Below are 27,944 nucleotides of genomic sequence, written 5' to 3'. Positions count from 1 at the left end.
CCTGTGGTGAGACAAAGGAAGGTGTTTGGAGGAGGCCATGGGGAAGTAGCCCAGGGAGTTGTAGCTGTCATGCAGCTGTTACAGGAGGCACTATAGACAGCTGCAGTCCACAGGGCCCTGGGCTGGAACCCGGAGTAGAGGGCGGGCCCGGGTTCCCCCCAAACCTCCCAATTGACCTGGACTGTGGGTTCTTCCAGAGGGGAAGGTCTCTGGGTTGTTCCCCAACCCACACGGTGAATCTCTGAGGCAAGAAAATCCGCCAATAAGCGCAGGACCCACCAAGATAGAGGAGGAACTTTGTCACACTTGCCTTTCATAAAGCTTCATTCTGCACATATAGTATTAAAAATCTATTAGAGATTAATAGCCTTAGCCAGGGGGGAGGGGAGAGGGAGAAGGACTTTGCACTGAAACCATTCAGTATGTTTATTCATTCTACTTCACTGTGGCCAGAGTTTCACTATACCTAACTTCACTTGAACAATGCATTATATTCAAACTTTGTTTATATACTATATCTCGCCCTGTAGATCCTGGGTTAAAAACCTTGACATTTCAGAACAAGGCAGCACAAGGACTGCACTTTTTTGCCTCTTGACACTGCTGAGATTTGCTCCAAGGGATAAAAAAAGAAGCTAATAGAAAAACTGTTTATTTAAGCCCCTTAGGCTTGAAACTGGAAAGGGGTGCTGGTATAATGAGGATTTGGGGGAGTTTGGGGTGAGGCTAATGGAAGAGCTAATGAGTGATCAACCTGTCACTTAAACAAGAGGAATAGAAATCTCAAGAGCTGTGGTGTAACTCAACCAGTCCTCCCCTCCCCCCCCCCCCACACACTTATTTTCATTTTAATTAATGAAAGTTGGTCTTGTTATGACAGTAAAAAGCATCTGAAATCATTCCCTGTTATTTCTTGCAACCTTCTAAGTGGAATATAGGCTGAAAGATTTGTTTTTAATTTGAAAGGGTAGGTCATGTTGGGGCTGAAACCTTTTAATCGCAGCTTCTGCCATGAGCACATTTTCATAGTCCACTTATAAAAATGTGGAAAACAAGGGTTTGTAATGTTTCTAACACTTAACCAATCTCACCCCTGCAATATTAGCTACAAGCAGTAAAGAATGGCAATGTCATTTGGCAGGAAGATTAATTAAAGAACACTCTCCATTAAATAATTGGTTGGAATAATACTGTTTCTTTAGGTATTGTTTTGCAAACAGCCCAGGATAGGGACTTTTTTTTTTAAGTGAAAATGTCTGGGATACTAAGGTTTCAAAACCAACTGCTGATTATGTAGTTTTTTCTGTGGAGCTTTTCAAGGATTTTTATTATATAAGTAAATAGTAATACTGATGTGAGTGGATGCACCTCTTTCTGAAATTGACAGACATTGTGTCCACTTCCATCAGGGCTGTATTTTGCATTTAATGGTAACAGGCTAGATGATCTTTTGGGTTCTTTAAAAACTAAACAGTGAACAAGAATAACTGATTCAATGTTCATTAGACTGTATAAGCAAGGCATATTTTCAGGGACCATCTTAAAATTCCAATACGTAGTCTTAAATTGAGACTGTCAAAGTTGGCAGAGCCACAGCACAGTCTGCCTTTTATTTTCGTATGATTATTTGCAAAATCCAGGCACTCCATTATATATTGGGCTTTATTTCAAGACAGATGCTTCAGTGTTCTCTAAAAAATCATGTAATGATAAATGAGTGTGCCTGTGAGTGATGATGGGGGGAAATGTACTTGGGAAACAGATTTTGGTTTCAGATTTCCAAATCATTGTTATAATAAACGGTGACTAAATACTGATTTTAAAGCTCATAATAACTGATTTGATAGTGACCTACTTGTTTGTTTCTTCAGACCATTAGCTTTGGTCTCCCATTCTTACATCTGAAATAAGACCTAATATTAGGAAAGACTATGGGCCTAATTTTACAAATTGTTCAGGACCCTCAACGTGTTTTGATTGCAAGAGGCACTCAGGACCTTGCAGAATTCATGCCAGTTATTTTCTTTCTCTTTCCTTGGTACTCGTAACTCTAGCAGGTGTCTCTCATACAGACTTAGAATGCTTTTCAAGCTCTACTCTGCTACCAGTCATTGCCAAGACCATTACAAAGACTAGCACAGTGTTGAATTCAGAATATTAGTTGGACTATAGGTTCCACAGGAAAGCCATCTAAGCCAGCAAGAGAAGAAAGGATGTTTACTAGGAAAGATAGGGATTTAGTTAAACTAATAAACACACAGGTATTGTAGGTTTTGGATCTAGTTGCGTGCCTTAATCAAACTCAAGCTAATAGGAATGTGTAGTGATATCTCTTCCAGGTCTGAGAATTATAACTAAACAGATGCCACTGCTTGACGGTGCCATCTCAGGTGATACCAGAAGGCACATAATTGGTCAGACTAGGGTCTAAACTAACACCATGTCAGGTTGCAGCTAAACCCACAATGAATTAAGAGATCATCCTTGCAAAAGTGGAGCTATATTTTATTTATCTTATACTTTAAAGTATAACCTTCTGTGGCATTAAGAAGTTGGTAATGGTCCCAGATTTTCAGATGTCCTTAATTTTTTTCATATAAAATTCTCCCTTCCTCTTGCAGTTGTTGGGATTTGTTGTGGCAGGCAGGGATAGTACAAGTAAAAATAACTGCTTTTAAATTTAGAAATGTTACTATTCCATGGCTTATGTGAAATGAGTTGGTGAACTCATTCCAGGTTATAGTGGATACATGCCCAGACCCAGAAGCACCCCCACATATGCAACTAATTAGAACCTATATTGGCCCACTCAGCAAGGAGTCCAAGGACTGAAAGGAGCTTGAACTATCCTCTGACCCCCTAGAGGTAGTTTTCAAGGCACAGCAGTGAGACAGTTTGTGATAGATAGGGTTGCACAATTGTTGCTCATGCTCTCTACCTGTTACATAAATAACTGAATGGATTCAGTGGCCTCTTTCATTAACGTAATAATTGTGTTTTATTTTTAAATTAAAAATAGAGGGGAGAGGAAGAATTTAAAATAGCTGTGTTTTTATTCCTCTTTTCTCTGTAGGAGTCACTGATTATTTGCATGTAGTCTTTATTTTTATATAAAGTGGAGGAATTGTAGATGATATTCTTACTGTTTATTTATCATTGACTTTATGCAATGCCAAAAGTGTGCTAGGCACATTACAGACAGTGAGAACACAGGAGACTTGATTCTATTTTGTCATCCCAGTGTAAATCAGCAGTAGCATCACTGAAGTCAGTGGAGTTAAGACAGCCTAAAATTTACAGCCCAGTCCTATGCCCCGAATAGCTTACAGCTGAAGTAGACAACATGTAGATGGAGAATAGGATACAGAAAGTAAAGTGATTTAATGAGGAAGCTTAAAACACACCGTGTTAGTTCCAGGATTTGTACTTGGATTATTTTATCATTTTCTGTTGTCAATTTTGTTAACACTTCTTTAAGCAGAACAAGTGTTTGTAGGCTTCCTGGAAGTACTGTTGCAAGGAGTGACTTGCAGGGCAAGATGATGGCAGCATTGTGAACAAGGTCAGCGAGGATATTCCAGACATAATGAAAGAAAGCGCAGAGAGGAGATACTCTTTCTAACTACAGTATTGCACCTTTTTAACTGTCTCTCTCTTCTTGCATTTCAGGCATTTCTTGTTTAAGACATCTTCTGGAACCACCCCTCTGTTCAGTAGTTCTTCCCCTGGATACCCTTTGACCTCAGGAACAGTTTACACACCACCTCCCAGACTGCTGCCTCGAAATACTTTCTCCAGAAATGCGTTCAAGCTGAAAAAGCCCTCCAAGTATTGTAGCTGGAAATGTGCTGCTTTATCAGCTATTGCTGCTGCAGTTCTGCTTGCCATCCTGCTGGCCTACTTCATAGGTAAGTGCATCTTTCACTGTATCCCACACAAGCTAGTAAGAAGTTCTGTTTCCTATTGCCAAATCATGTTGCATTTTTCTGAGCCGAGTCCCCGGGATTCCTATGCCAGGGCGTCCCCTGGGTTGCACCTCAGCACTTACCCAGGCTCTGCTGTGTTTGGGTGTTTCAGCGCATTAGTCCAGGATCAAGAGGCTCAGCCCTCAGTCCGAGCCCTGGGTTAGTCCACCCCTTCTGGAGTTTGTCAGTAAACACAAGTGAAGTGAAGTTTTGTGAATGAAATATCCCACAGGTGGAGTAAAACTTCTCTTCCCTCAGCGGGCTTCTATAAAGCAGCGGGCCCCAAGTAGGCTCACAGGCTAGTGTCCATCATAAGTGAATCCATAACAGGTTCTCCCTCCCTTCAGGGAGGGATCACCAGGCAACAGTCACCTGAGGATTCCTTGCCTTTAGCTAGGCCTTTCCCTAGGAGCTAAGGACTGGATATCTGCTCGTCTCACTGGTCTGCCACCAACTAAGCTGGGTTTCCCCTTCCAATTCTGGCATTTCCTGCCAGAAAGGCAGAGCAGGGTCATCATTAACCTTGTGTTGCCCATTATGGGGTTTGTACACCCCAAGTTTGTGGTCACGCCAAGTCAAAACTCAAGAACTGTAAGTCTGTTATAATCCCTTCACAAATTTGTTTGCTTATAAAAGATAAAAATACTTTTTTAATTTTTTTCCAAAATTTAGAAACATATCATCTTAGAGCTCTGGTCAGCTGTCAAACTTCAGGGGGCTTAGGCAACAGGCTTTCTTTGCTTTTCATTGCTGTTATGCTACATTCTGATTTAAAGTATTTCATGTATGGTGCTACCTTATCAGGCAGGTATGCACCTTTTGCCATTCCGCCAAATGAGGCTGACGCTTTTGTGATGTGCTATCAATTGATTGGAGCATATTCTGAGAGAACTGTGTTCTACAGGACATACATGTATACACTGGAAGGCTTTCTGAGTTGGCATTCAAACAATGCCTAGAGCCCCATTGCACTTAAAGGAAAAGACAAATTCCTGTCAATATGCAGGCTGCCAGTGGTTGCAGTTAGCCATGCTGAGTGTGGCTGAATACTAGATGGTCTTTTTCTTTCCCTGTTAGTCACACATTCATGGGTGCTTCTCAGACACAACCAGCATACATAAAACTTTTTTTTCACTTTTACTTTTCTCCCATTGTGTCATGATCTGTGTTGCTGACCACCCTATATTCTATCCCTTCATGCAGTCTTAACTAGTTCTTCGAATACATTCCTTGACCTTTTTGGGGCTCTCCTGATTTTACTTATTTTACTTTTAATTAGTTTGTCCCCTAGTGCAATTGTCTGCAGTTGTCATCTTACAAACATTAGTGTCATTAAGACAATTTCATAACTTACTGGGCTTTCCAAGCCCCCTCAGCAATACAATCATTTTTATGGCAATCTGCGCAAACTCCATAGCTTCCTTTGACTATATGGCATCATTCTAGCAGTTCAGTCCAACAGAAAGATCATCCTCCATAGGAGAAAGCACTTGTCAGGCATGTTGCACATGGTTATGCAGTTTCTGTCTTACTTGGCATGTTTCTGCAATAGTCTGCAAACTGGGTAATTTGCAGAGGCTGGGGGTAGGGGAATAAAACACTTGAAAAAGATGTTGTGAGTCCCTCTCCCTGGGAGATTGTTTTGAAAATACCTATCATTTTGTCCAGTCTTGTGCATTGCAAAGTGTGGTGGGGGGGAATGGGTGAAGGCGGCAGGGGAGAGAGTACTCTGCAAAATTATCTTGAAATCAGAGACAAAAGTGCTCCTTGATAAGGGATGGTTTAGCTTCCACAGGGTGGGTTGACCTACATCAGAAACAGAGAAATCCACATTTCCTTTCATTTGAAAACTGACATGAGTGAAACAAACTCATGAGCATATACCATCACTGTCAACCTATGAACACAATTGTGGGCAGCAAGGGATTATGTGTCAGACTGGTTTGTAGAAGACTAGAGTTCCAAAGAGGAATGTGTCTCTCTATCTGTAGAATAACTTTTGGTCCTGTAGAATCACAATTAATGGGATGGGCATAGGCCTTCTAAAGAGGTTACTCGCATACAAGGTTAATGTATAAAGAAATAGAAGCATAGCTGCCTGGTTAACTTTCTGCAGCCATATATAGGACAGCTGGGTTCATAATCCATTTATTGGGTTTTGTGCACCTTGTTCTGAAGTTTCTTATCCTGGCTGCTGTTGGGAGGTGGGTATGGCAACCCACAGGTCACTCACCTGATCTGGTGTGGCAATGTCCTTATGTATGAGTAAAAAACTTTCACTTGCAGTATTTTATGCAGCCTAATAGGTAGTACAGGGATAATTATGTATCTCCTGTAATAAACCTCAAATTAGCAACGGGCTTAGCTTGTTATATAAAGAAAAGTTTTTTGAAACCATGTTAATTATTGAACTTGACAGTTAAGATGTAATAGCTGTCTGTGTGAGCAATTATACAAATGGGAAACCATATACTGCAAGTTCAATATTTTAATCACGGATGTAACTTGGAAATGATGGATGATTAAATATATTTATCTTTGGTATTTAGGCTGCTGTAAGATAAAACAAAGCTTCACTGGATGGTTTATTACTTTATAATCTGTCATTTCTTATTATTTATGAACTTATATTAGACAATCCATTGACCCTGGAGAATTGAGGAATGGTTTATAACTTCACATGAATAAAGCAAATGGTCAGATGGTAGAGAAGCGTTGGTGGTCGCTTAACCATTATCCTGACTGGAGAATGATGAACACAATAAGTCCAGTAAGCCCAAGGAGGAAGCAGGTGTTTAAATAGCAATATTGGTGGAAAGGGGAAACAATTAAGAACCAGTTTTGTGTCATTTCCTGGTATACTGAAGGAGAAGTATTTTAAAGAGCAAATAACCAAAGACATAAAAATAGATAACAAGGAATTCTTTCAGAAGCAGGGATCCTAAGTGAAGGTTTGGTGAATCCACTAGACTAAGGGCTTGACTACACTACCACTGAAATCAATGTAACTTACATCGCTCAGAGGTGTGCAAAACCCACACGCTGAGCAACGCAAGTTACATTGACCTACGCTCTGTCTACACCAGTGCTATGTCGACGGGAGATGCACTCCTGCTGACATAGCTTCCACCTCTCACTGAGGTGGATGGAGTGTGGTAGTGTAGACTTGCCCTTAGAGAGTAAATGCAACTCTTAAGGATGAGAAGGAATTGCAGAGAAGCCAAATGATTTTTTTTCTATCAGCTTTCTCTGGAAGGGAAGCTGGGAAGATACCAACCTCAGACCTTGTCTCTTTGTGTAAAAAAGGTGGCATTGTTAGAATTAAAGATGTAAAAAGGGAAGGTGTTGGAATAAGCTAAAGAACAAGTCACCAGAACTAGATGGTATACAGCCAAAATTTCTGAAGGAACTTAAGAATGAAGTGTCTGAGATGCTATTACAAACATGCAATACCGCAAGATTCAGTACTAGGACTGTTGTTTCTTTTAATTTATTAAATAATGATCTGGAAAAGGAAATTAACAGTCGAGTCAAAAATTGCACATGACACAAAGCTATGTAAGTTTGTCAAGATTAGATAAGACTGGGAAGTACTGAGACTTATCAAAGCTGGGTGGATGGACATTGTAGTGATAAATGAAATGTAGAGTTGACCCATACAAAGTAAAGCACATTGGAAGGAATAACTTGAACCACTCAGACATTTTATGGGTTCTAAATTAACTGTGTCCTTTTAGGAAAAAGACCTGGGCATCCTTGTGGGTAGCTAAATGAAAACCTCTGATATATAGAATCAAATAGATGGAGTTCACAGACAGATGAAAACAATTATTAATGTTGAGTGAGGGAAGATTGAAAAGATTCGCACTGTTTAGTTTAGAGAGGAAACAAATAAGAGGGGTTGGGATAGAAGTATACAAATAATAAGTGGTATAGAGGAGTAAATTAGGCACTCCTATTTGCTTTTTCTTACAAAACAGGAACAAAGGGAAATTGAATGAAATCAAAAGGCAACACATTAAAAGCTGTGAAAAATAAATATATTTTACACAATGCCCAATTAACCTTTGGAATTCATTGCCACAATAGATTATTAAGGCCAGCTCAAGAGTTTACTAGGATTCAAAAAAGAATTAGATATTTATATGTATCATGAGAATATCCACAGATTAGCCAGGATTTAAAAAAAAAAAAACCTTTTCAGAATGGATATAAACACTGATGCTTCAGGGCATTAGCCAGCTGCTAACTGACAGGCTCGGAGAAAATGTCCTTTATCAGCAGGTTATTCTACAGGTGTCCATTATGGGCTTTCCTGCACCTTCCTCCACCAACCCCAAAAGTTATTCTGAGCCCTGCTACCCTGGAAGTGAGGACCATAGGATGCAGGATCACCACGTTCAAATTGGGACATCCTGAAAATATTGGCCTGGGTGGCAAAACCCAGTTACATCACAAGCAACGTAATTCAGGCTGTGTCAAAAAGAAAGCATATTCCACTCATACCGTTGTTGTTGGAGATCTTCGCCTCATAGTAGGGATGGGTTGAAAGCATTTGTTGTGTTTAAATTAGTTTTTAGCTCTTTAGAACCACACTAAACTAAAAAAATAAATAATAGAAAGTCACCTTGTCTTTTTTTTTTTTTGCAATACAGTAATTCCTGCCAAATATAAAATACTATGTTTCAAGTAAGCCTCTAAACTGCTCTGACTTCTGCCAATCTGACTTTGAGCTTGAAAGAACATCTGGCCATCAACATGTCAGTATGTTAAAAGTGTGGTAATTTTAGGTACTTACAGTTTTCTTTGAAAACAATAGAAGTAGTATTTTCTATGGAAACTAAAAGCCTACAATGTGTTTAAAGTTGCTCCACTTGAAAATTGATATGTTGAGACTCATACTGATGAATCTTAGAGTGCTGCTGCAATTTTGTCTACTCCCATCATGCGAAACAGAGCAGGACTTGGGAAAAGAAAAAGAAAATGACAGAAATGATGAGAATACTACACTTATATAGCATCATTAGTGTGTACACAGCATAGGAAAAATATTAGCTCTCATTCACTCTTCAGTGTTACTTGACTATAAAGGCAGCTGGGATTTAAGGTAAATTTATGTTCCCTGTGTAGGCTTCAAATGTTGTATTCACCTTTGTTTTATGTGAAGGGAATCCTGTTGTTTGAGGAACAGACCTACCAAAGGCTCTGGCTTCTTAATTAAGCAACTATAAGATTCTTCTTCCCCCAGCATATGTTTAAACTCATACTTCAAAATAAATAAGAGTGCTGCGGCACACAAATAGGCTCTGAACGTTCTTAATGTTAGAGAGTAGAATAGCTTTTTGTGCAATAGTTAATGGTAGTTTTATTCCTTTTCCTTATATGCAAAGGCATTCATTTTTGTGTAGGTCAAAGAACCAACTTTGGTGGTTCAGATAAAATGGACCCTAAACTTAAGGGTCTTAAGACCTCCTGAGCTTATCTTTACTAACAATGCCATATTTATCATATATGTGCATAAACCAAAGTTATACAGAGATATGAATGCATTGGATGCCAGTATCAAGCTGGATTATCTTCTTGGCATCGATTAGTAAAGTGAGTGCAAACTTGTCTGTTCAGGAGGAATTTCTTGTTCATTGATATTTGCAGTTTCTTCCATTCATAAATAACACTCGCGAACTGTAAAAGGTTTCAGTAAAGACATAGCTGGAGGCAATATAAACCACACATACGTCTTGTGTGAGGAATTCCTGGTTCCCTGGAACTTACATAACTAGCTAAGTGAAGCTGGAAAGGAGTTGTTTGGTGGGCCTCTGCCTTTTGGCATCCGCATTACAAAGTGTGTAGCTGAATTTAGTTGAAGTTCAAGGGGACTGAGCCAATTAAGGTAGAAATCTGAGAGTCCTTTGGCTCTGTGTCTGTAGATCAGGGTAAGCCAAGAAAAAGAGCTAGACCTGGCACCTATGGTAACCTTATGTATCACTTTATTTCTAATTTGTTTTTGGCTTGGAAAGCCAGTTCACATTGGCTTTCTGTCTTGTCCAGATTTAGTTGAAACCGGGTACATTGAGCACTTTGGACACTGGTACAGCAAGTTTGGAGTCTGATCCAGTAAGAGGCTGAGAATATCTGGCAAGGTGCCAGGCACCATCCTCAACTCCCACTGAATGTGCTCTGCATCTTGCTGAATATGCTCAGCATCTTGCAAGATTAGTCCCTCATTGCAGAAGCTTCTAGTTAGCATACTCAGCTATTTTTTTTTCCTTTGGAAGAGCTGAACAGTAAACACACTAAAGTGTTAATGTGGTTGTTCAGTACAAAAAGACAATCCGCATTTATCCTGCCATGGATGTCAGCTGAGGATAACAACCAACATAGAGGCAGAAGACCTCTGTGCAGAAGGCCCTGGGTTTTGGTGCATTTCCCAACATCCATAGAGATCTAAGATCTATGATTTTTAGAGTCATCCCCCCTGCTCGTTCTATGAATTGGAGGGGGCTACCTCCACACTCCTGAAAGAAGAAGTGGATGGAAGATCTGCAAGTCAAAATACAGAGTTTCCAGTCCTCATGTTGGAAAGACCAACTCATCTAGAGGGAGATTTGGGCCAGTGATACTGCAAGAAATTGAAGAAGCTTCTCAGGAAGAGCATGCTGCAGCAACCCTTTGCTTCCAGTTTTCATGTTTTTAGCATTATGCCTTCTTCTGGAGTTGTTAGTGCACGTCTTTCCCCTGTGGTTCCTTTTCCATTGTGTTGTGTCACTGATGGGAAGATATTTTGCAAATATGCTCTCCCTAGGGATGACTGTCTTCATAAAAATGTGCATATTACCCTCCATTTATGACTACAGTCATGATACAATTCTGTCAGTTTGCTTTCATAGATTATACCAGAAGCCTTTTTGGAGACATGTAAATGAAATTTGGGTTAGACTCAGTTCTATTCCATGAGGAAAGTATGGTACATACTGTGTTTTGGCACCGTATTTTTAATATAGACCTCAATGAAAAATAGAAGATATCTTTCCGGCCCAGATTTTGTTCCCAGTGTAGCCTGAGCATCCAGGCTATCCAGTAGAATTGCCTCCAGATCTGGCAGGGGAAAGAATTCTCCTCCCCAGCTGATGCTTTGCAGATACTGCTCCAGCCAGGGAGCAGGAGTGGTTCTTCATAGAAGTGCAACTACCTGCCAGAGCCTCAAATTCCTGCATCAGCAATAGTAAAAGGTGGAAGTAAATAGTAATAGCAATACTAGAAGGTAGTATACTACCAATGCTAGAATACATTACAGTACAGGGTAACCAGGTAGAGAGCTGGACTAAAGAAAACTGGGCATTCTTCAAAATGGGAGGGTGTGTGTGTGTAATTTAAAATTGTGGTGAATTTGGTACTCGTGAATGGTATGGCATACTGAGATTCCTCTCTTTGATCCCAGAAAAGGGATGTCATGAGTGACAGCAGTGCAAGCTTTCCATAATAGGGACCACGTCTGGGTGACAGGGTAGTTTTATCTGCATGCCTATTCAGTTCTTGGCCTCTCTGCTGAAGGTTTTTGTGAAGCAGACACCTGTCAACTAGGAACTAGACTGAGAGCAACTCATTTCACATAGGTCACCAGACAACCCTCAGATGCTAAATACTTAAAATTGAAAACCCTTTCCTCTCACCTCACTCCTCCCCAATCTAAACAAGCTTACTCTGAACCCTCGACTAGAGGCAAACAGTAATGAATGCTTTTTATTCATAGCAGTTTGCATTTTTTAGCCACATACTAGAGATCGCAACACAGGGCCATCTTCAAACTGTTCCTCATCAAATCCTTTTCACTGCTTCTGGTGATGTTGAAATATAACCTCTTCAGCTAGAGAAAGAGCCATCCTTACCCATCATGAAGCCATAGTAACATAATGTTAGTCATTTTTCCCGTTATGGTACTAGCCATAGGTATTTTTATTTGACACTTACATTAATTACCATAACAATAATGTTCAATATGCTATAACAGAGTATAGTACAATGATGAATATTGTCTTATAAGGAAATAGTGGTTAACATGGTATTACAGTGGTACAATTTCTTCATATTTCTGTTCAAAAATGCAACAGTGGCTTCACTAGTAGTGCTCACTTTCTTTTTATTACAGCTACCCTGTCACTTCATGTAATGGACCACATTCACTCTGCTACTGGAGGTGGAAGAAAGCATCATGGTTTTAAAGCCACTGTGGGCCAGACTCTAGTCTCATTTACACCAGTGTTAATACAAAGTAGTTTACCTTACTTCAACGGTGTGAGTCCAGATATACACTGGAGTGTCAGAGATCAGAACCCTGATCTGTGGTGTAACAGTGGCAGAACACTATGTGGTTTGCTTTGAGGAATTTCACAAGTGCAGAAGCAGATGAAAACTCCCAGTAATTAAGGGGAAGCAAAAATATTTTGAAAACCTTACACTAGTTTAATATGACATGCTTAATATTGTAGCCCAGCATTCTGACCCGAGACCACCGCTGGGGAAGGGTGAGTTTCTGGCCCATTGAACATTGAGTTTTCCTAATATAGTGCTAGACCAGAAACACCTGTGTTAAATAACTTTGTGGTAATTCACTCTGAAAAGTCAGTGTTCAGTAGCCCTCAAAATTTCTCATTTCTTGCCTGTGGAGGGATGGTCTAGGGGTTGAACAGTGGCTGCAGCATAAAAGCATATAGGGGACAGAGGCTTAAGACTTCTGGATTCATTTACACTGTATGCAAGCTATAACTGCTGCATTGTTTATTTGTGTGAATTTTGCTATATTTCTTTAGTACATTTAGGCCCTAATTCAGCTAAACATTTCAGCATATAATTAACTTTAAGCACACCTTACTTAGCAAATTTTCAAGAGGCTGAATAGATTTTAAAACCTTTGCTAATGTATCCACTCTATAATACCACAAATACACAGGGACAGAATTAGCAAAGGAGGCAAGAAGTTATGAAAGTAAATGCTGTGAAGGCAAAGTATAAAGGTAAGAATAAAACATAGAATGTGAAAATAATAATTACAAAGGGTAACAGGCAACAGAAATTATGGAGTAATGTACTTTGAACAGTGGGAAGAGAAGTGACACATTAGCATATGAAATGACAGCAAACTTTATACACATTCCTCAGTAAGCCCAAATATGTCTAAACAACCGTATTAAAAACAGTAATCAGGAGTTAGTTTCATCTTCTGTTTCTTCAGGCTTTGTGTCAGTACCTGTGTTGCATCATATTTTCAGTCACCTGATTATGTCCTATTTAGGTGTCAGATGGTCAGGATTATCTATCCATCTATCCACCCATCCATTCGTCCGTCTGTCCGTCCAATAGTTAAGTCCCTGGCTTTGGCTTTCACAGATTGATAGTGTGAGTACCATCATATCAATAATGCTTTATACGACAAGATTAAATTGTAGTTATAGTTTCAAAAAATGGTACCATCTATCTCAATCTTTCTGGTTTCTGGGCCAAATTCTACAGTCCAAATGCCCACTGATTTAAGGGCGTTTTGCCTGAAGAATGATGGAAGGCCTATCACGTGCCATTTTTAAAGAGATAATGGTAAGTGTGTGTGCCTTTCACTGAGATGAACTGGAACTGTATGTTTGGATCCGAGAGCAGAATTTAACCTTGTGTGCCTATAAGACAAACCTGCTTTTTTTTTTTAATCTTTTTACCCGAGCAAATTATTTCTACTTTAGCCCTGCATAACTAATACAGCTGGGGAAGAATGAGTTGGCATTCTATTCTAATTCACGCATCATCGCTGACACCAGAATCTTTATTTTTTTTTAGAGGTTGTAAGAGGAAAGAACTACTTGAATTAAAGAGGCAGGACTAAGTGTGTAGCATTGATGGTTAAAAAAATCATGTTTTGACTTATGTGCTGAGCAGATTTGATAACAAGATAATAAATATTGAGCCCCACAGTGTGATAATTACAGTCGCTATCCTGACTATAACCACTCTTTTAATTAGTGCATGTGTTGGGGGGGAATTAAGCTAATGTAGTACTTGAATGGCAAAGGAACTTACATTCAATCATATGTTGATCTTGCTGAACCTTACCTAAAACTTTGAATATGCTTTGTTGTTTGTTTTTTGCCTTCTTTGGGGATGCCCAGATTTATCCTGCTGCATCAGGTTTAATTTTTTAAAGGTAATATACATAATGCATAACAGTGCGTCAGTTAATTTAATTTTAAGCTTTTCTTAACTTACTGGTTGGTTGATTCTTCCAACATTTTTTTTTTCGGGGTCCTTTTTGAGGAAAGTCATGGGATAGAAAATGCTTTAAAGTCCTTGTGCCATCAAAGTATAGTGGTGGGATAGGTTTCCATTTGCCTGATGAGAACACATGCTTGCACTGTTTGCTGGATATTTTATTTGCCTCACAGAAATTGTCTTGGATTAGACAGAACTTTTTGAAAGGTCAGTTGGCCCATTCCTGATATACACACTGTATTTGTGTGCTAATGGGTTGTTTTGCTGTAAGTGGTAAGTTGAATGGACATAGCTGAAATGTTTTACTTTAATTTGAACTTGAAGGGGGGAAATATTATTTGTAACAAGAAGGAAGGTTATGGTGGGGTGAAAAACTTACCCAGTTTGCAAAGGGAACTTTTTAAAAAGAATGGCCTCTAACTTCACCAGGAAAACAAAAGGAAAGGCCTTTTGCTCACAAAAGTTAAGTTAGAATCTGAATTATTCAGTTACATGCACCTGTATACATACTTATACTTACATTAAAACAAAAGACCAGGAATCATCAGCGCATGGGAATGTCCTGGCCAAACCGCCTGACACAGAGACGCAGGTGGAATTGGACCCTTTGCTGTCAGGATACTTGCCAGCTTTAGGGTAGCTTTTCATCATCAGAGAATCACAAAGCTGCCCTAATACTTCAGAAGCTCTTGCACTTCAATTATAATGATCATATGCCATGATACAAGCAGAAGTAAAGAGCCCGGGAAAGCTAAATTTATAACTCAAGATTGTCCAAACCAGGGGCAGACTTTGTTATTTCCTCTGCTGAGTGTTATACTTTTCTCCAGTTTAATTCCAGGAGAATTTGAATGACCACAGCCAAGGCCAGTCCTGCAATGGACCAACACACTGTTTCTGAAATCACCCTGGAGTTGAACAGGATTTGTGACAATAATGTGTTTCTGCTGCTGAAGAAGGAGAGGATAACATGGTTATCTCACTTACAGTATATTGTTGCTGGAGGATTTCTATTTTAATTTGACTGATAAGTCATACAAAAGAAAGAAAGTGATTTTAAATATGGAGCTGAGTAGATAAATAGACACCAGAGAAAGAGCTTGAGAAAGCTAAGGGACAGCTTAGCTATCTTTCCCTGAAATGGGAATTATGTGCATTTATCTGAGAGCAGAGCAGAATTGGGCCCTAAAAGTGAGAACTCTAGTAAAATACACAGAGAATCCTGGTAAAACTCTGTCACAGGGTAAGGAAAAGCATAAAAGAAGAGTGGGGGCCTAATTTCTGCCCATTAGTTTTATTGAGCCAAGTCTCTTTGTTGTTGTTTTTATCTGAATGTGTACACTTACCATCAGTTCATTACCCCTTTTGTAATAACTGGAGAGACCATTCATCCTGGAGTATGTATCCATAATTTGATGAGACTCGTGGAAAAAGAACTGCTAGTGGATTCTGCCCATTCTGAAAAAACGTAGGGACTCTGAGCTTTAGCTTATGCCCAAATACATTTGTTAGTCTCTAAGGTGCCACAAGGACTCCTCGTTGCTTTTGCTGATACAGACTAACACGGCTACCACTCTGAAACCAGGGACTCTGAGATTATTCTTAATCTTGCATGGGGCATTAGTAACTCATTTTTTACCCTTTTTTGGATCCCTTTAACTCTTGACCTAATGATTTTGTCTATATAGTCTGACTTTATTTCTTTAGTTAACATTCTTAAGTTAATTCACCTTAGAACTCAGTGAAGTTCTTTTACCTGGATCAGGCCTTTGGATTCAGTCCAGTAAAAGTATCTGGGCCCTTGTCAAAAGACAAATTTTTACTAAATATTTCCAAAAATCCTAAAATAAATAATAGAAAAATAGTGATTTAAAAACTAATTCCAAATACTAACCAGGCCTGGCTGTCTAGATGAAGAATAAGTTTCAATAAATGGGAGACAGACGCAAGGCATTTCAGTATGAGGAGAAGTGAGGATGCAGAAATAGAAATGGGTTTTTCATTACATAAGTGATTATGCTTAGGCCAGAAATCCCGAATATTCTGAGGACCGCAGCTGCACTTTCTGCCCTCCATAGTAGTAGCCAGTAATAGTATAACAATGATGTGGTGCCAGAAACCGTTATTTGTTTTCAGAAATAGATGAAATGTTGGTTTTCTCTGCTTTAGCCAGTAAAATGCATGTTTACTCCATGGCGTATCTTAAATTTCTACCTTTTTTGCAGCAAATGAGCTGCAAATTAATATACACTCCATCTGAGTGCTCCCTGAATGTGCACACACAGTGATGTGTGCTCTCTTTGCCACTTGTTCTCCCCACCTCTGTCACCTCTTTGTCAGTTCTGGGTATCAGTATTGATAGCCTGTCCTGGATCGTTCCGATTGGCTGAACTTCATTGATCAAGCTCTACCCAGCAGCCAAGGAACTGTGTTAGTAATACAGAAAGCAGGAAATCAGAGAGCATTTAAGAAAATAGCAAGAGCATCGTTAAAATTTATCTTGCTGTCTGATTAGGTTCCTGTCATGTGATCAGCAGTACTTACTGTCACATTAACAGAGAGACTGGAAATAGTGCTGGTGTTCCAAAAAAAGAAGTGCTTTATTTAAAGGCTGTATTCAAACTCATCAGTGTGTACTTTTAAAGGGAAACCATTGAGGATAAAGGGTCTCAAATTTGACCTACTCTTTATACATTATTCTCTGGATCCCTGACAGAAGTGTTGTCATTATTCTTTAAAAGAAGAAGAAGAAGACTGCAACCTGTAACAAGCTTTAATATATATAATTCTAACCCTTCATGGAACAAATGTGTAAAATTCTATTTCTCCTCACCCCACCCCACCAGACACACACACACACACACACACAAAAGTCTGCATAACTTTCTTCTTCATTATAAAAGTGCCACTGTGTGAAAACAGGTGTGTCCACTTTACCTTCTACCTCTGTATTTCTCCCCCATTATAAGGTAATGTCTTAAAAGGTTATCTGATCATAAGGTGAGTGTTTATCAATTCATCACTCACCCTTTCTCCCTTAATTAACTGTAAGGACAATTGTAAACATCCAGAATATTAAGCTCTGGATAATTGTGTCTTAAAAAGAGTGGCTTATTTACTGATGCAACATTTTGTACTCCGTTCCTTTAGAAAGAATTTTTAATATAATGGAATCTTCTTATAATAAAGTAGAACTAGATGAATACTGGATAAATTGCAAATAATTGGAAATACTAGTGCTTTGGTTTGATCTGACCATATCTGATGCCCTTAGCATTTGGAAATTAACAAAGCTTTGAAACTGGTCTCCATGATTTGATCAAATGCATGTACTCAAGGTAGATTGCATCTATCCCATCCACTACAAATCTTGAGTAGCCAATTTTGGAGCTCAGATACCATTCTGAATCATGTGGGAGAGTGGAGTTTATTTATAGTGCAATAAAAAAGTATGTTACTGTAACTAGAGTCTCTCCTAGCTTACCTAGCCCTTCCCTTCTCAGGGTTTTTGAGGTTTTAGCTCTCCTTTGACCCCATATTCAGCCTTGGGAAGAGTACAGTAAAGCATTCTGACCTGGATGGAGCCAGTTTAGGGGGCATTCCTTAATAAAGAGCTTTTCCATGGTATCCTCCAGGACGCTTATATTTGATATTGTTTTATCTCCTGTTGGTTTCTTCTCTAATAGCCTCCTTTAATTTAACTCCTGGCAGTCAGACAGGTTAACATCAAACAGATAACCTGAGGGGCATATGATATTTTTAAAAATTAATACACATAACTATCTCATTCTCCACAGTAATCCTTTGGTCTTTAAATGTGATCAATGAAGATTGCACCCGACAATCCTCAAGGAAGATATTTGCTGATTTGGTCAGGTGGCAGAAGGCAGGTTTTGAAGTTATGATAATTCTTGTACATAGTCATTGTTTGAACAAGTCTAAAATATAATGTTTAAGATTGTGTGTACTTGAAGCTAAAACTGAAGGATTATAACTGTGCTGAAGATAAGGAGAAATAAGGCTTTCTTTACATTCTTTTGTGAAAGAAGCTATACATTTAAACACAATCTTTTCCTCTCCTGCCAAAGGAGAACACGCATCACAGGGGGTCTCCCCCCACACTGAGGCAACAACTGCAGGCACTCGTTCGTTACTCTGTGTGGGATTGCAGGACTTTCACCCCCCTCTTCCTAATGGGACATCATTGAATCAGGGCTCCCAACAGTCCTGGGTTTCATGGGACTGTCCCATTTTGACCCCCTGGCCTCCTGTCCCACTTGAAGTGAACATTTCCTGCATTCAGGGCCCACTGCGGAGAGGAGGAGAAGGGTAATTTGCCTGAGCACACCATTTGGAAGGGCTTCCAAATCTCGAGTGCCACTCGAGTGAAGTAGCAACCTGGAGCATGCAGTCATAACATCAATCAAATATGGCCTGTCTGCCTTTTCGTTTCCAAGGGGCCAAACCTGAATGGTCCTGCTTGAGCCACTTGAAATGTTTAGTAAATACAGTTTGACCTTCCTTCCAGAATTGGATGTGCACTACTCTCCCTTTGAACAGTCTGCTACAAAGAAATTATGCTACCCTATTGGTATCGACTCTGGATGGGATGAGCAAGCCCTTTGAAATCTACCTGTAGTAGCAAGTGTGATCTCTATGAGGTTATCAGCCCCTTTGCCAGTTCTGGAGGTGGAATTCTCAAAGTTAGTCATCAGCCTTGGCTTGCTGTAATAAATGACGTTGCTAGGCACTCTCTAGGGCAGTTGTAAGTTGAAGGATTATTGCTTCTTATGAAATGACATTTAAATTGAACTTTCTGATTAGGCTGGTAAGATAACTATGGTATTATCCTATAATAGCTTCACCAGTTTGAAGCCTTTCCTAAATATAAATACTGCTTTTTCTGAAGCTTGTTCTTGGTTGTCAAACATTTGAAGTGAAGGGGAGGTTTATAATAGTGCTTTGGCTCCAGATTATAAAAAGAGTAGACTTATAACTAAGGTTGAGATTCTGTCACAGGTATTTTTAGTAAAAGTCAGGGACAGGTTGTGGGCAATAAACAAAAATTCACGGAAGCCTGCAACCTGTCCCTGACTTTTACTAAAAATACTCTGTGGGGGGAGGACAAACAGAGTTCTGCAAGGGCTTGAGCTGCTCCAGCCCCAACTCTGCTTCTGCAGCAGGGGCTGAACGCTGCTACTCCAGCCCCAGCCGCTGCACCAGCAGGCCAAGGACTGCTGCTCCGGCAGCGGGCCCCTAGTCAACTGTTCGGTGGCTCTGGGGCTGACTGTCAGTCAACTGTTCCAGCAGCCACTGTTCTGGCAGCCCCAGGGCTGACCGCAGTCGCTGTTCCAGTGGCCGCTGCTCCACAGCCCCGGAGCTGACCACTGGTCAGCTGTTCGGTGTCCTCCTCTCACCCCCTGCCCCCGCCACTGCTCCAGTGGCCCCGGGACTGGCTGTTGGCCAGCTGTTCTGAGAGCCGCTGCTCCAGGCCTAGACACTGCTCCAGTGGCCTTGGGGCTGGTCACTGCCCACTGTTCTGGCAGGCCCAGGGCTGACCACCAGCCAGTTGTTATGGCAGCAGCTGCTCCAGGCCTGCCCCAGAACAAGTCACGGAGGTCCTGGAAAGTTATGGAATCCATTACCTCCATGACAAAATCGTATCCTTACTTATAACAGAGAAATATATACATTTCAGTAAGTCATTTATTGAATGTGTAATTAATTAAAATATGCAGATGTTTTCATGCATTTATCATTTCAGATTTTTTTATTCATATATATATATAGGGACATCATCAATTTAAAAATATTATTTCTGTCTCATTCTTTCTTTTGGTTTCTTTTTGGTTTTTTGCCTACTATTATTAAAAGTAGCACCTAAAATACTATAACTGACAGAGGCTAGAAAACATATTTTTGTTTACTTTGTGCATTTGAGTGCACTTTTCATTAAGCCCTGATACTGAAAACTTTATGTATATGGTCAGATTTGAGCACTTTTTTGGGACTACTCACATGAGTAAAATTAGGTGATTGCTCAATTGAGGCTTTAATCAATTTCCCCTGTTGTTTATATGAGTCCTTCAGAAGCAGGAGATTTTTTTTTTTTAATAGATTGTAAAACCACAATTGGCAGAGGGACTTGGGACTGATGTAATGATTGAGGGCTTGTCTACAGTGTGCATTAATCCATGCTAGAGGGGTATAAATTCTAGTGTACACTAGGTTGTCATCCATAAAGTGGCCCATACATACCATGCTGGTGTGCACAAAAAGTTCCCTAGTTAAGAATATAAGAATGTCCATACTGGGTCAGACCAAAGGTCCATCTAGCCCAGTATCCTGTATTCCAATAGTGGCCAATGCCAGGTGCCCTGGAGGGAATGAACAGAACAGGTGATCGAGTGATCCCGTTGCCCATTCCCAGCTTCTGGCAAACAGAGGCTAGGGACACCATCCCTGCCCATCCTGGCTAATAGTCATTGATGGGCCTATCCTCCATGAACTTATCTAGTTCTTTTTAGAACCCTGTTATAGTCTTGGCCTTCACAACATCCCCTGGCAAGGAGTTCCACAGGTTGACTGTGCATTGTGTGAAAAAATACTTCCTTTTGTTTGTTTTAAACCTGCTACCTATTAATTAAACCTGCTGCCTATTAAGTTTGCACTAAAGTCCTGTTTCAAACAGTACTGCATTAATGTACACTAAGGCAGAAATTCTCAAACTGGGGGGCAGGCCCCCCTGGGGGGTGTGGAATGTATTCAGGGGAGAGGGGCGTGAGAAGCTTTATGAAAAAAAATGTGATGCTCGTGTTTTACCCACAGCAATGAATAACTAGCAAATCTGATTCCTCCAAACATATCAAGGCCACAGATGAAGAGGAGCATTTGACTCTAGATGATTCTGTGCATTTTGATGGATTTCTGTTAAGCTTGCATAGCATTATACAAAGTTATTGTCATTTGTACATTAATCTGTTTGCTAGGACAGGGTGTGCACATTTAATTGTAAGCATCGACCACAATCAGTTTTGTTTTTGCTCTTATTACAATGTATTGTTGGCTCTGTTTGAATCAATACCTTGCTGTTTTTAATATTTAGTGAGAGTTGCATGTTGATTGTTTTTCATTGGTATATGTACTTGTGGGAGGCAGGGTGTAAATTACTACAAACAGAAAGAAGGGAGCACGGTCAAATAAGTTTGAGAACCACTGCACTAAGGAACTTTTAGCTAGCACCAGCAGTGTCCATACAGGCCAGTTAGTACATGACACTAGTGCATACCACTTTTTACCCCTCTAGTATGGATTAATTATAGTGTAGAGAACCCTGAAACTACTTTTAATTCATACCAAAGGGGTAAAAATGTTGACATTTCTTTTAAATTATTACTCTAATAGAGTGATCGAATATAAATTTACAACTGATAAATAAAATTGTATTCTTCTAGAATAAGTACTGGCTGAGTAACTCAGCAAAACCATTCCGTACTATATGATTTCCTCTTGCCTCCTGTGTAGTACAAGTTGCAGTATGATACACATAAGATCCTTTTTGTCAGCCTGTAGTGTAATATAAATGTAGACCCACTCCAGATCAGCAGAGAGTCCAGAACAGAGCTGTGTCAGAAATGGTCTTCACGTCCCATGAAAATTTTCAAGATACCAAAAAAATTCCTACCCCAAAATGGGATGAAAAGTTGAAATTTCAAAAATTTTCTGAAACCAAAAATCCAAAATAGAAATTGGTTCTAGTCAACTGAAATATTTTGTTGCAATAATTTTGACCTTTTTTAACCTTTTTGGAGTCCAACTTTACTAAAATTTCTGAATGAAAATTAATTTCAACTAAAAAAAACTCTAAAATTTTCTTATTTGAAAATGTCAAAATGGGATATTTTGACAATTTTAAAACTTTTTTCCAAAAGTGTTTTGAGTCAAGAGATCCATTGACCAATTTCATTCACCAATTTGATGAACATTTTTGGTTCTGATAAATTGGCATTTTTTGGTGAAAAAATAGTTTGTTGAAATATTCCCACCAGCTCTAGTCTAGGGGAAGCTAGATGTTCTGCCTTTCCTTATATATGTACTAAGAAGTCTTGTGAGAAAGATCAGTAGGGAGAAAACTTAAAAAGCAATGGATCAATTTGTCCCAGAATTATGAAACTGAGGAAGACCCCTGTAATGCTCTTCTAAAAGCAGCAGAAATAAAATAACGGACCTGTTCTTACAGTCCTTGCTTGGATAAAACTCCAATTGAATGCATTAGTGGCATCTCCACTTTGAAAGCAAAGGGAATTTTGCCTGAGTAAGGACTGTAGGATTGGGCCCACACTTATTTATATTTTAGCACTTGCAGTCAAATGTCCAGCTTCAGCAGCAAATAAAAAAGAGCCACATGTCTTCCCTGATTTAGTGGCTAAGAGTTTGATAACCATCTCTCTCTGGTTAAGCTGAAATAAGTCGGGCTCCTGTCCTACAAAAGGAATCTGTCAGCGTGGACCTTTATGTCTTTGCAGAGTCCTATTGAAGTTCAAGGGACTCTGCTCAGGTGTCAGTGTTAGGGCTGGCAGAGCCCTCTATGGTGTCAGGACCTTAATTATGGCTTTTTTTTTTCTTTTGAATTGGATTTCCTTTAATTGTCTTTTTAAAAGTCTTGGCTACTTGGACGGTTTTTGGCTGGCACAGCTATTGATGGTGTCTTTACAGTACACATTATTGTATTTACTTACCTTGATTTATTAAAAAGGAAAGCACCTATCCAATAGCTCTAGGTATTTCTACAGTAATTAAGCATATTGCCACACAAAATCCAATACTGATGTGCTATATACTTCCAGTGCAATTTTTCTTTTTTCTAAACAAACAAACACACACACACACACTACTGTATTTGGAATGATGATAACATCCCAGGTTAAATGATTTTAATAAACAGTCTTTTCTTTTTCTCAGAGAAGTAACTGCGGTGATAGAAATTAAATATGGAACCATGGTGCTCATGATTAGCCCTAGGGCATAGGAAGAAAAAGGTGAATTGATTTTTTTAAAATAAGCTACCATTTAACTAACATTAAAAAAAATACAGTTGGAGTTGTTGATAGGAAAGACAGAAGTTTTATTTGCCCATATAAAATTATTCATTCAAAGTCAGTGGGACTTAAGGATATGCTTAAAGTTAAGTCTGTGCTTAAGGGTTTTCCCTAATTAGGACCAATAATACGTAGCACTAATTTAGCTCTTTTCAGTTGTAGCTCTTAAGTGGTATACTAAGGACATGTCTCTATAGAGAGTTAGTGTTCAGCAAACTGGATTATAAATCTACAGAACACTAACTGGCCAGGGGAACCCTGCTATCACACACTAAGATTTCCATATCTGCTTCAAAACAGCAGTAGGTCAAAGCACACTACGAAACTTTTAGTGTGTGGTAGCAGAGTCAACATGGCCAGTTAGTGTGCATAGACTAGTGAACTGTGGATTTACAGCTCTGCTTGCTGTGCACTAACTCTCCTTACAGACAAGTCCTTAAGTAAGTATAATCCAATTTTACAGATGAGGAAATTGAGTTTCAGTGATGTATAGGTATTTTCAAAATTGGCTACTGATTTTGAGTGTTCCAATTTTTGAGTGCCCACCTTGAGACTTACAGACCTGATTATTAGAGGTGCTAAGTATACGGGGGAAAGTGGAACAATAGAAAGAGAGTGAGGTTTTAGGAAGTACTTCGTTTGGTATAACACCAAGTACGTAGAACTGCAAACAGGAGATGAGATTGCTACTGGATAACCACAGGCTTCTCAGCATCTAACACTGGCCTCTCTGAAGGGTTAATAAAGGTCTCTTTCCTGCAACATTGTCTGCCTACCACATTGCTTATTGCTAAGGCTACGTTTTAATCACGGGCTCACTACCTGGCTCTGCTCCGTGCCTTCCCCTCCCCCCCCCCAGCAGCAGCAGAGTTTGGGTGTGGGAGGGAACAGGAGTTGGGGCATGGGATGGGGTGAGGTGGACTCTGGGCGGTGCTTACCTGGGGGGCTCCCAGGAAGTGGCGACATCCCCCTCACTCACCTGCTAGGCGGAGGCGTGGCCAGGCAGCTCTGCGTGCTGCCTCTGCCCAGCATGCTGGCTTCACAGCTCCCATTGGCCGGGAACCGTGACCAATGGGAGCTGCAGGGGTGGTGCCTGCAGGCAGAGGCAGCACGCAGAGCCGTCCAGAGTCCGGCTCACCCCATCCCAGGCCCCAACCTCCTGCCTCCTCCCACACCCCAGCTCTGCTGCTGGGGTGGAGGGCACAGTGGCCTGAGACTGCCCCAGCTGCGGCCGGTGCGACTGGTGCAGAGGCTGCCTGAGCTGCCCCTGAGCCAGGCGCATCGGCTGCTGCAAAAGTCATGGAGGACACGGAAAGTCATGGAATCTGTGACCTCCGTGACAAACTCGCAGCCTTACGTATTGCTAATGAAACAGCTAGGACAATGGGATTTCCAGTATAACTAACTCCAAATGTTCAAAAAGTGACCTCCCCCCACATAAAAATCCTGAAACTAGTTTAAAAGCATGAGATTTTGTTTTAAATAATAGATGTTGCATTCTTAGTATATGGCCTCTGGCTTTTGATCCTTCAGGGTACATTTGCCTCACATTGTCAAGCTTTTCTCTGAAACACAAGGGCTAGAAACTTACTTTTCTTTTTTCTTAAATGAAAGCTGTGATTTATGCAATATCAGGATTCCAGCAGTTTGGCTTCAAAAAAGCACTAAAAATCACAAGATTTGACAACACTGTATTCCTTATGAAACATTGTGCACGCACAACTCCCATTGATGTGTACTGGAATTATGGACCGGTTTCCCCAAATCAGTGGTTACTATGCAAAATATGCCCTTTGGTGGTTTATTCAAGGTTACATGGCCAACCAGTGGCAAAGTTAGAAATAGATTGCAGATGTCCTTAGTCTCCCAGTCCAGTGCAGTAATCTCAGTTCTGAAAAGTATTAAGATTTCTTTTCAAGCCAAATAACATGGACTATTTTATGTTACTTTACTTGCAGCCTGTTTATTCCTGTCCTTAGCCAGGTATCGTGGTGTTTGTGAGCCCAGAATTGGCTTTAGTCTCACTGCACCATTCCCATATATAGCACAATAATATTCTAAAATCATCATTAACACATATAGGATTGATTTTGGTCCCGTAATCAGTAATTTGCAATAGGTTTCTCTTTCAAAGAATTTTTAACAACACTGGTGCTCGAAGACCATTCTTTATCAGATTACTGAATACATTTAACTTCACTTTGGCCTTGATCCTGCAAATACTTATACATATGCTTAACTTTACTATCATGAGTTGTTAATTACTGTATGTATATCAGTGTTTTTAGAATTGGGGCCTTTGTGCTTCAGATTGCTCTGTTAGCCAAAAATCACCTCAAAACATGCCATGTTGTGTCTCATATAGTAAGATCTGCCAAGAAATACATACCATACAGCAGGAACAAATTTTGAACTTTCACATAATTTTAAAATATCAACTTTTAATGTAAATCTTTTCAGTGTTACATTTTTACAATTGCTGGTAGTTGAAAAGAAAGTCTTTCTGACATACTTCACTCACATTACAGGCAGGTTGTCAGTGGCCTTTTCTTTGGAAATGTATCATATGGTGAAAGAAAGGAAGGATTATTAAGGTTTTAAGACTTTAGTCTGGCTAAATAAAGTATTTTGCCTGTTCCACTGAAAAGAATGTGAAGAGACTGCTTCAGATTAGCTGTAGTGACCAAATGTGAATATGAAACATTTTGTTAGGAGGAACTGATATGAATAGATACTTTTCTGGGTCATTTCAGTAGAGAGGTCAAATATTGCCATGGAGATGAAGTATCCTCTCTCACTGACAGGTTTAGCCTGGGAGCATAATGTAGTAAAATCTCATTCCATGGGGAAGTTAGTGATAGAAAGGTAAGGGAGGTGTCATTGATTCATAAAAATCTGCAGAATCGTAATTTCAATGGTGTCAACCTCTGTAGCATGGCAGGGCGGACTTGCTCCCCCTCCCCCACTCCACTGGCTTCCTACTCTAGGTTCTCTGGTTGGTGGAAATTATGATAATACCATGCCATCGGAAATGGGTAGAGTTGGATATCATTTGAAAGTCCTTCCTTCCATTAATACAATGGTACAAAACTTGACAAACCTAGATCTATGTAGATATATATTGGAGAAAATGTTTAAAAATCAACTTTTTAAATTATTCTTTAACATTGGAATACATTGTTTACATAACAAAGACATTGATCTTTGGTAATAGTGGATAAGTTAGCCTTGACATGAAGGACTGAAAACATCTATTAATCAAAGTCGTCATCATCAACATTGTAATCTAGGGCACCTCATCCTTGCAGCACTCACACATCTCTCCACAAAACAGGCTGCTGGCCAAATATTTGCAGGGTGGTGAGGGTGAGCATCTGGTCTTTGCACACAAGCATTTGATTAGCTGAAGGATTGATTTGGAAGTGCATGATATTTCACATGCAACTGCTGTGATCAGTCTAGCCTCCAAGACCCATCTATGCCAGATAGGGGAAGGTAGTTTTGGATGCACTGAATCATCCCAAAGTCATTCATTGCTTGATAATTTACCCTCTTGATAGCAGGTATAAATGCACCCCTTATCGGTGGCAATTTCTCTCCATTTGTCTGCTTAGAAAACATCCACCAACATAGCTCTGCAAGTGTCCTAAAGTTGGTTTTCAAATGGTAAATTCGGTATATGAACACTTCCAGTGCCTTTATGACCTTATCAGTGACTGTCTGACATTCTGAGCACCTTCAGAGCAAGGGGAGAGTCTTCAGAGGCTGAATGAAATGGCTTTTAGTAAGATAATTTGGTCTTTCCAGCCAACATTCCAGTACTGCCACATCTTGAAAAGGCACGAAACCTGCATCTCATGTAGTGCTGAGTTAAAGATTGACTGCGTTGAAATGTGCCTTTCTCCTGAAATGGTGTGGTATATGTCATGTCCTGACTGTCCATATCATTAGAGGGTACATCATCTACCTCTTCATCTGAAGCTGCACTCAATGATTTTTTGCCGCTAGAGTGAATCCCACTTTTGCATAGTAACCAAGTGAGGTCAAGATTAGTGAATGTAGAAAGCTCTACTGTAGTAGCTTTAAATGCTGCTTCATTGAAAACTGGACTTCTTGGCTTCAGAATTTTTGGACATTGGTAGAAAAGTGAGTGAGTCAGGAAGCTCTTTAAAGAACAGTTCTTTGCAAGTCCAGGCAGCACTTGAGGCTGGGTCTGGTCCCCATTAATACGCTCCTGATACCATACCATAACAGTCGCTTGAAAGGTACCTTTGCTATCTGCTGTATCTTCAAGGAAGTCTAAGTTATTGGCAGCACAAAATATAAACCTACCCTTGACAAGGTCTAGGAGAGTGTACAACCCTTCATTCATTTCCATGAGGCAAAGAACCTCGTTTACAATTGCAGTCTCCAGGCAGAGTCAGGGCCGGCTCCAGGCACCAGGCACCCAAGCTGGTGCTTGGGGCGGCACCTGGAGGGGGGCGGCATGGCGCTCCGGCCGCCGGGGAGAGCGGGGCCACAGCCGGGATCGCCGCCCTCCCCCCGGCGCTCTGGCCGCCCTCCCCCACCACGCCCTCCCCCCGGCCGCCGGGGGGAGAGCGGCGAGCCCCTGCTGGGGCTCGCCACCCTG

At 40.2% G+C, this 27,944-nt stretch overlaps 1 protein-coding gene across 2 annotated transcripts in view; it reads left to right on the top strand.

Annotated features, from left to right (window-relative positions):
* Nucleotides 1-27,944, top strand: part of TENM2 (teneurin transmembrane protein 2) — an 828,204-nt gene that overhangs the window by 569,968 nt on the left and 230,292 nt on the right. For both annotated transcript variants that reach the window (XM_026660851.1, XM_026660852.1), the window contains exon 5: nucleotides 3,670-3,908. In XM_026660851.1, the coding sequence (XP_026516636.1) occupies nucleotides 3,670-3,908 (239 nt within the window). The remainder of the gene's footprint in view (nucleotides 1-3,669; nucleotides 3,909-27,944) is intronic.

This window comes from Terrapene carolina, unplaced genomic scaffold (assembly GCF_002925995.2).
Source record: "Terrapene carolina triunguis isolate 2854851 unplaced genomic scaffold, T_m_triunguis-2.0 Scaffold838, whole genome shotgun sequence".
Taxonomy (NCBI): Eukaryota; Metazoa; Chordata; order Testudines; family Emydidae; genus Terrapene; species Terrapene triunguis.
Note: the sequence above shows the minus strand (reverse complement) of the source record. Positions and strands in the feature narration are given on the sequence as shown.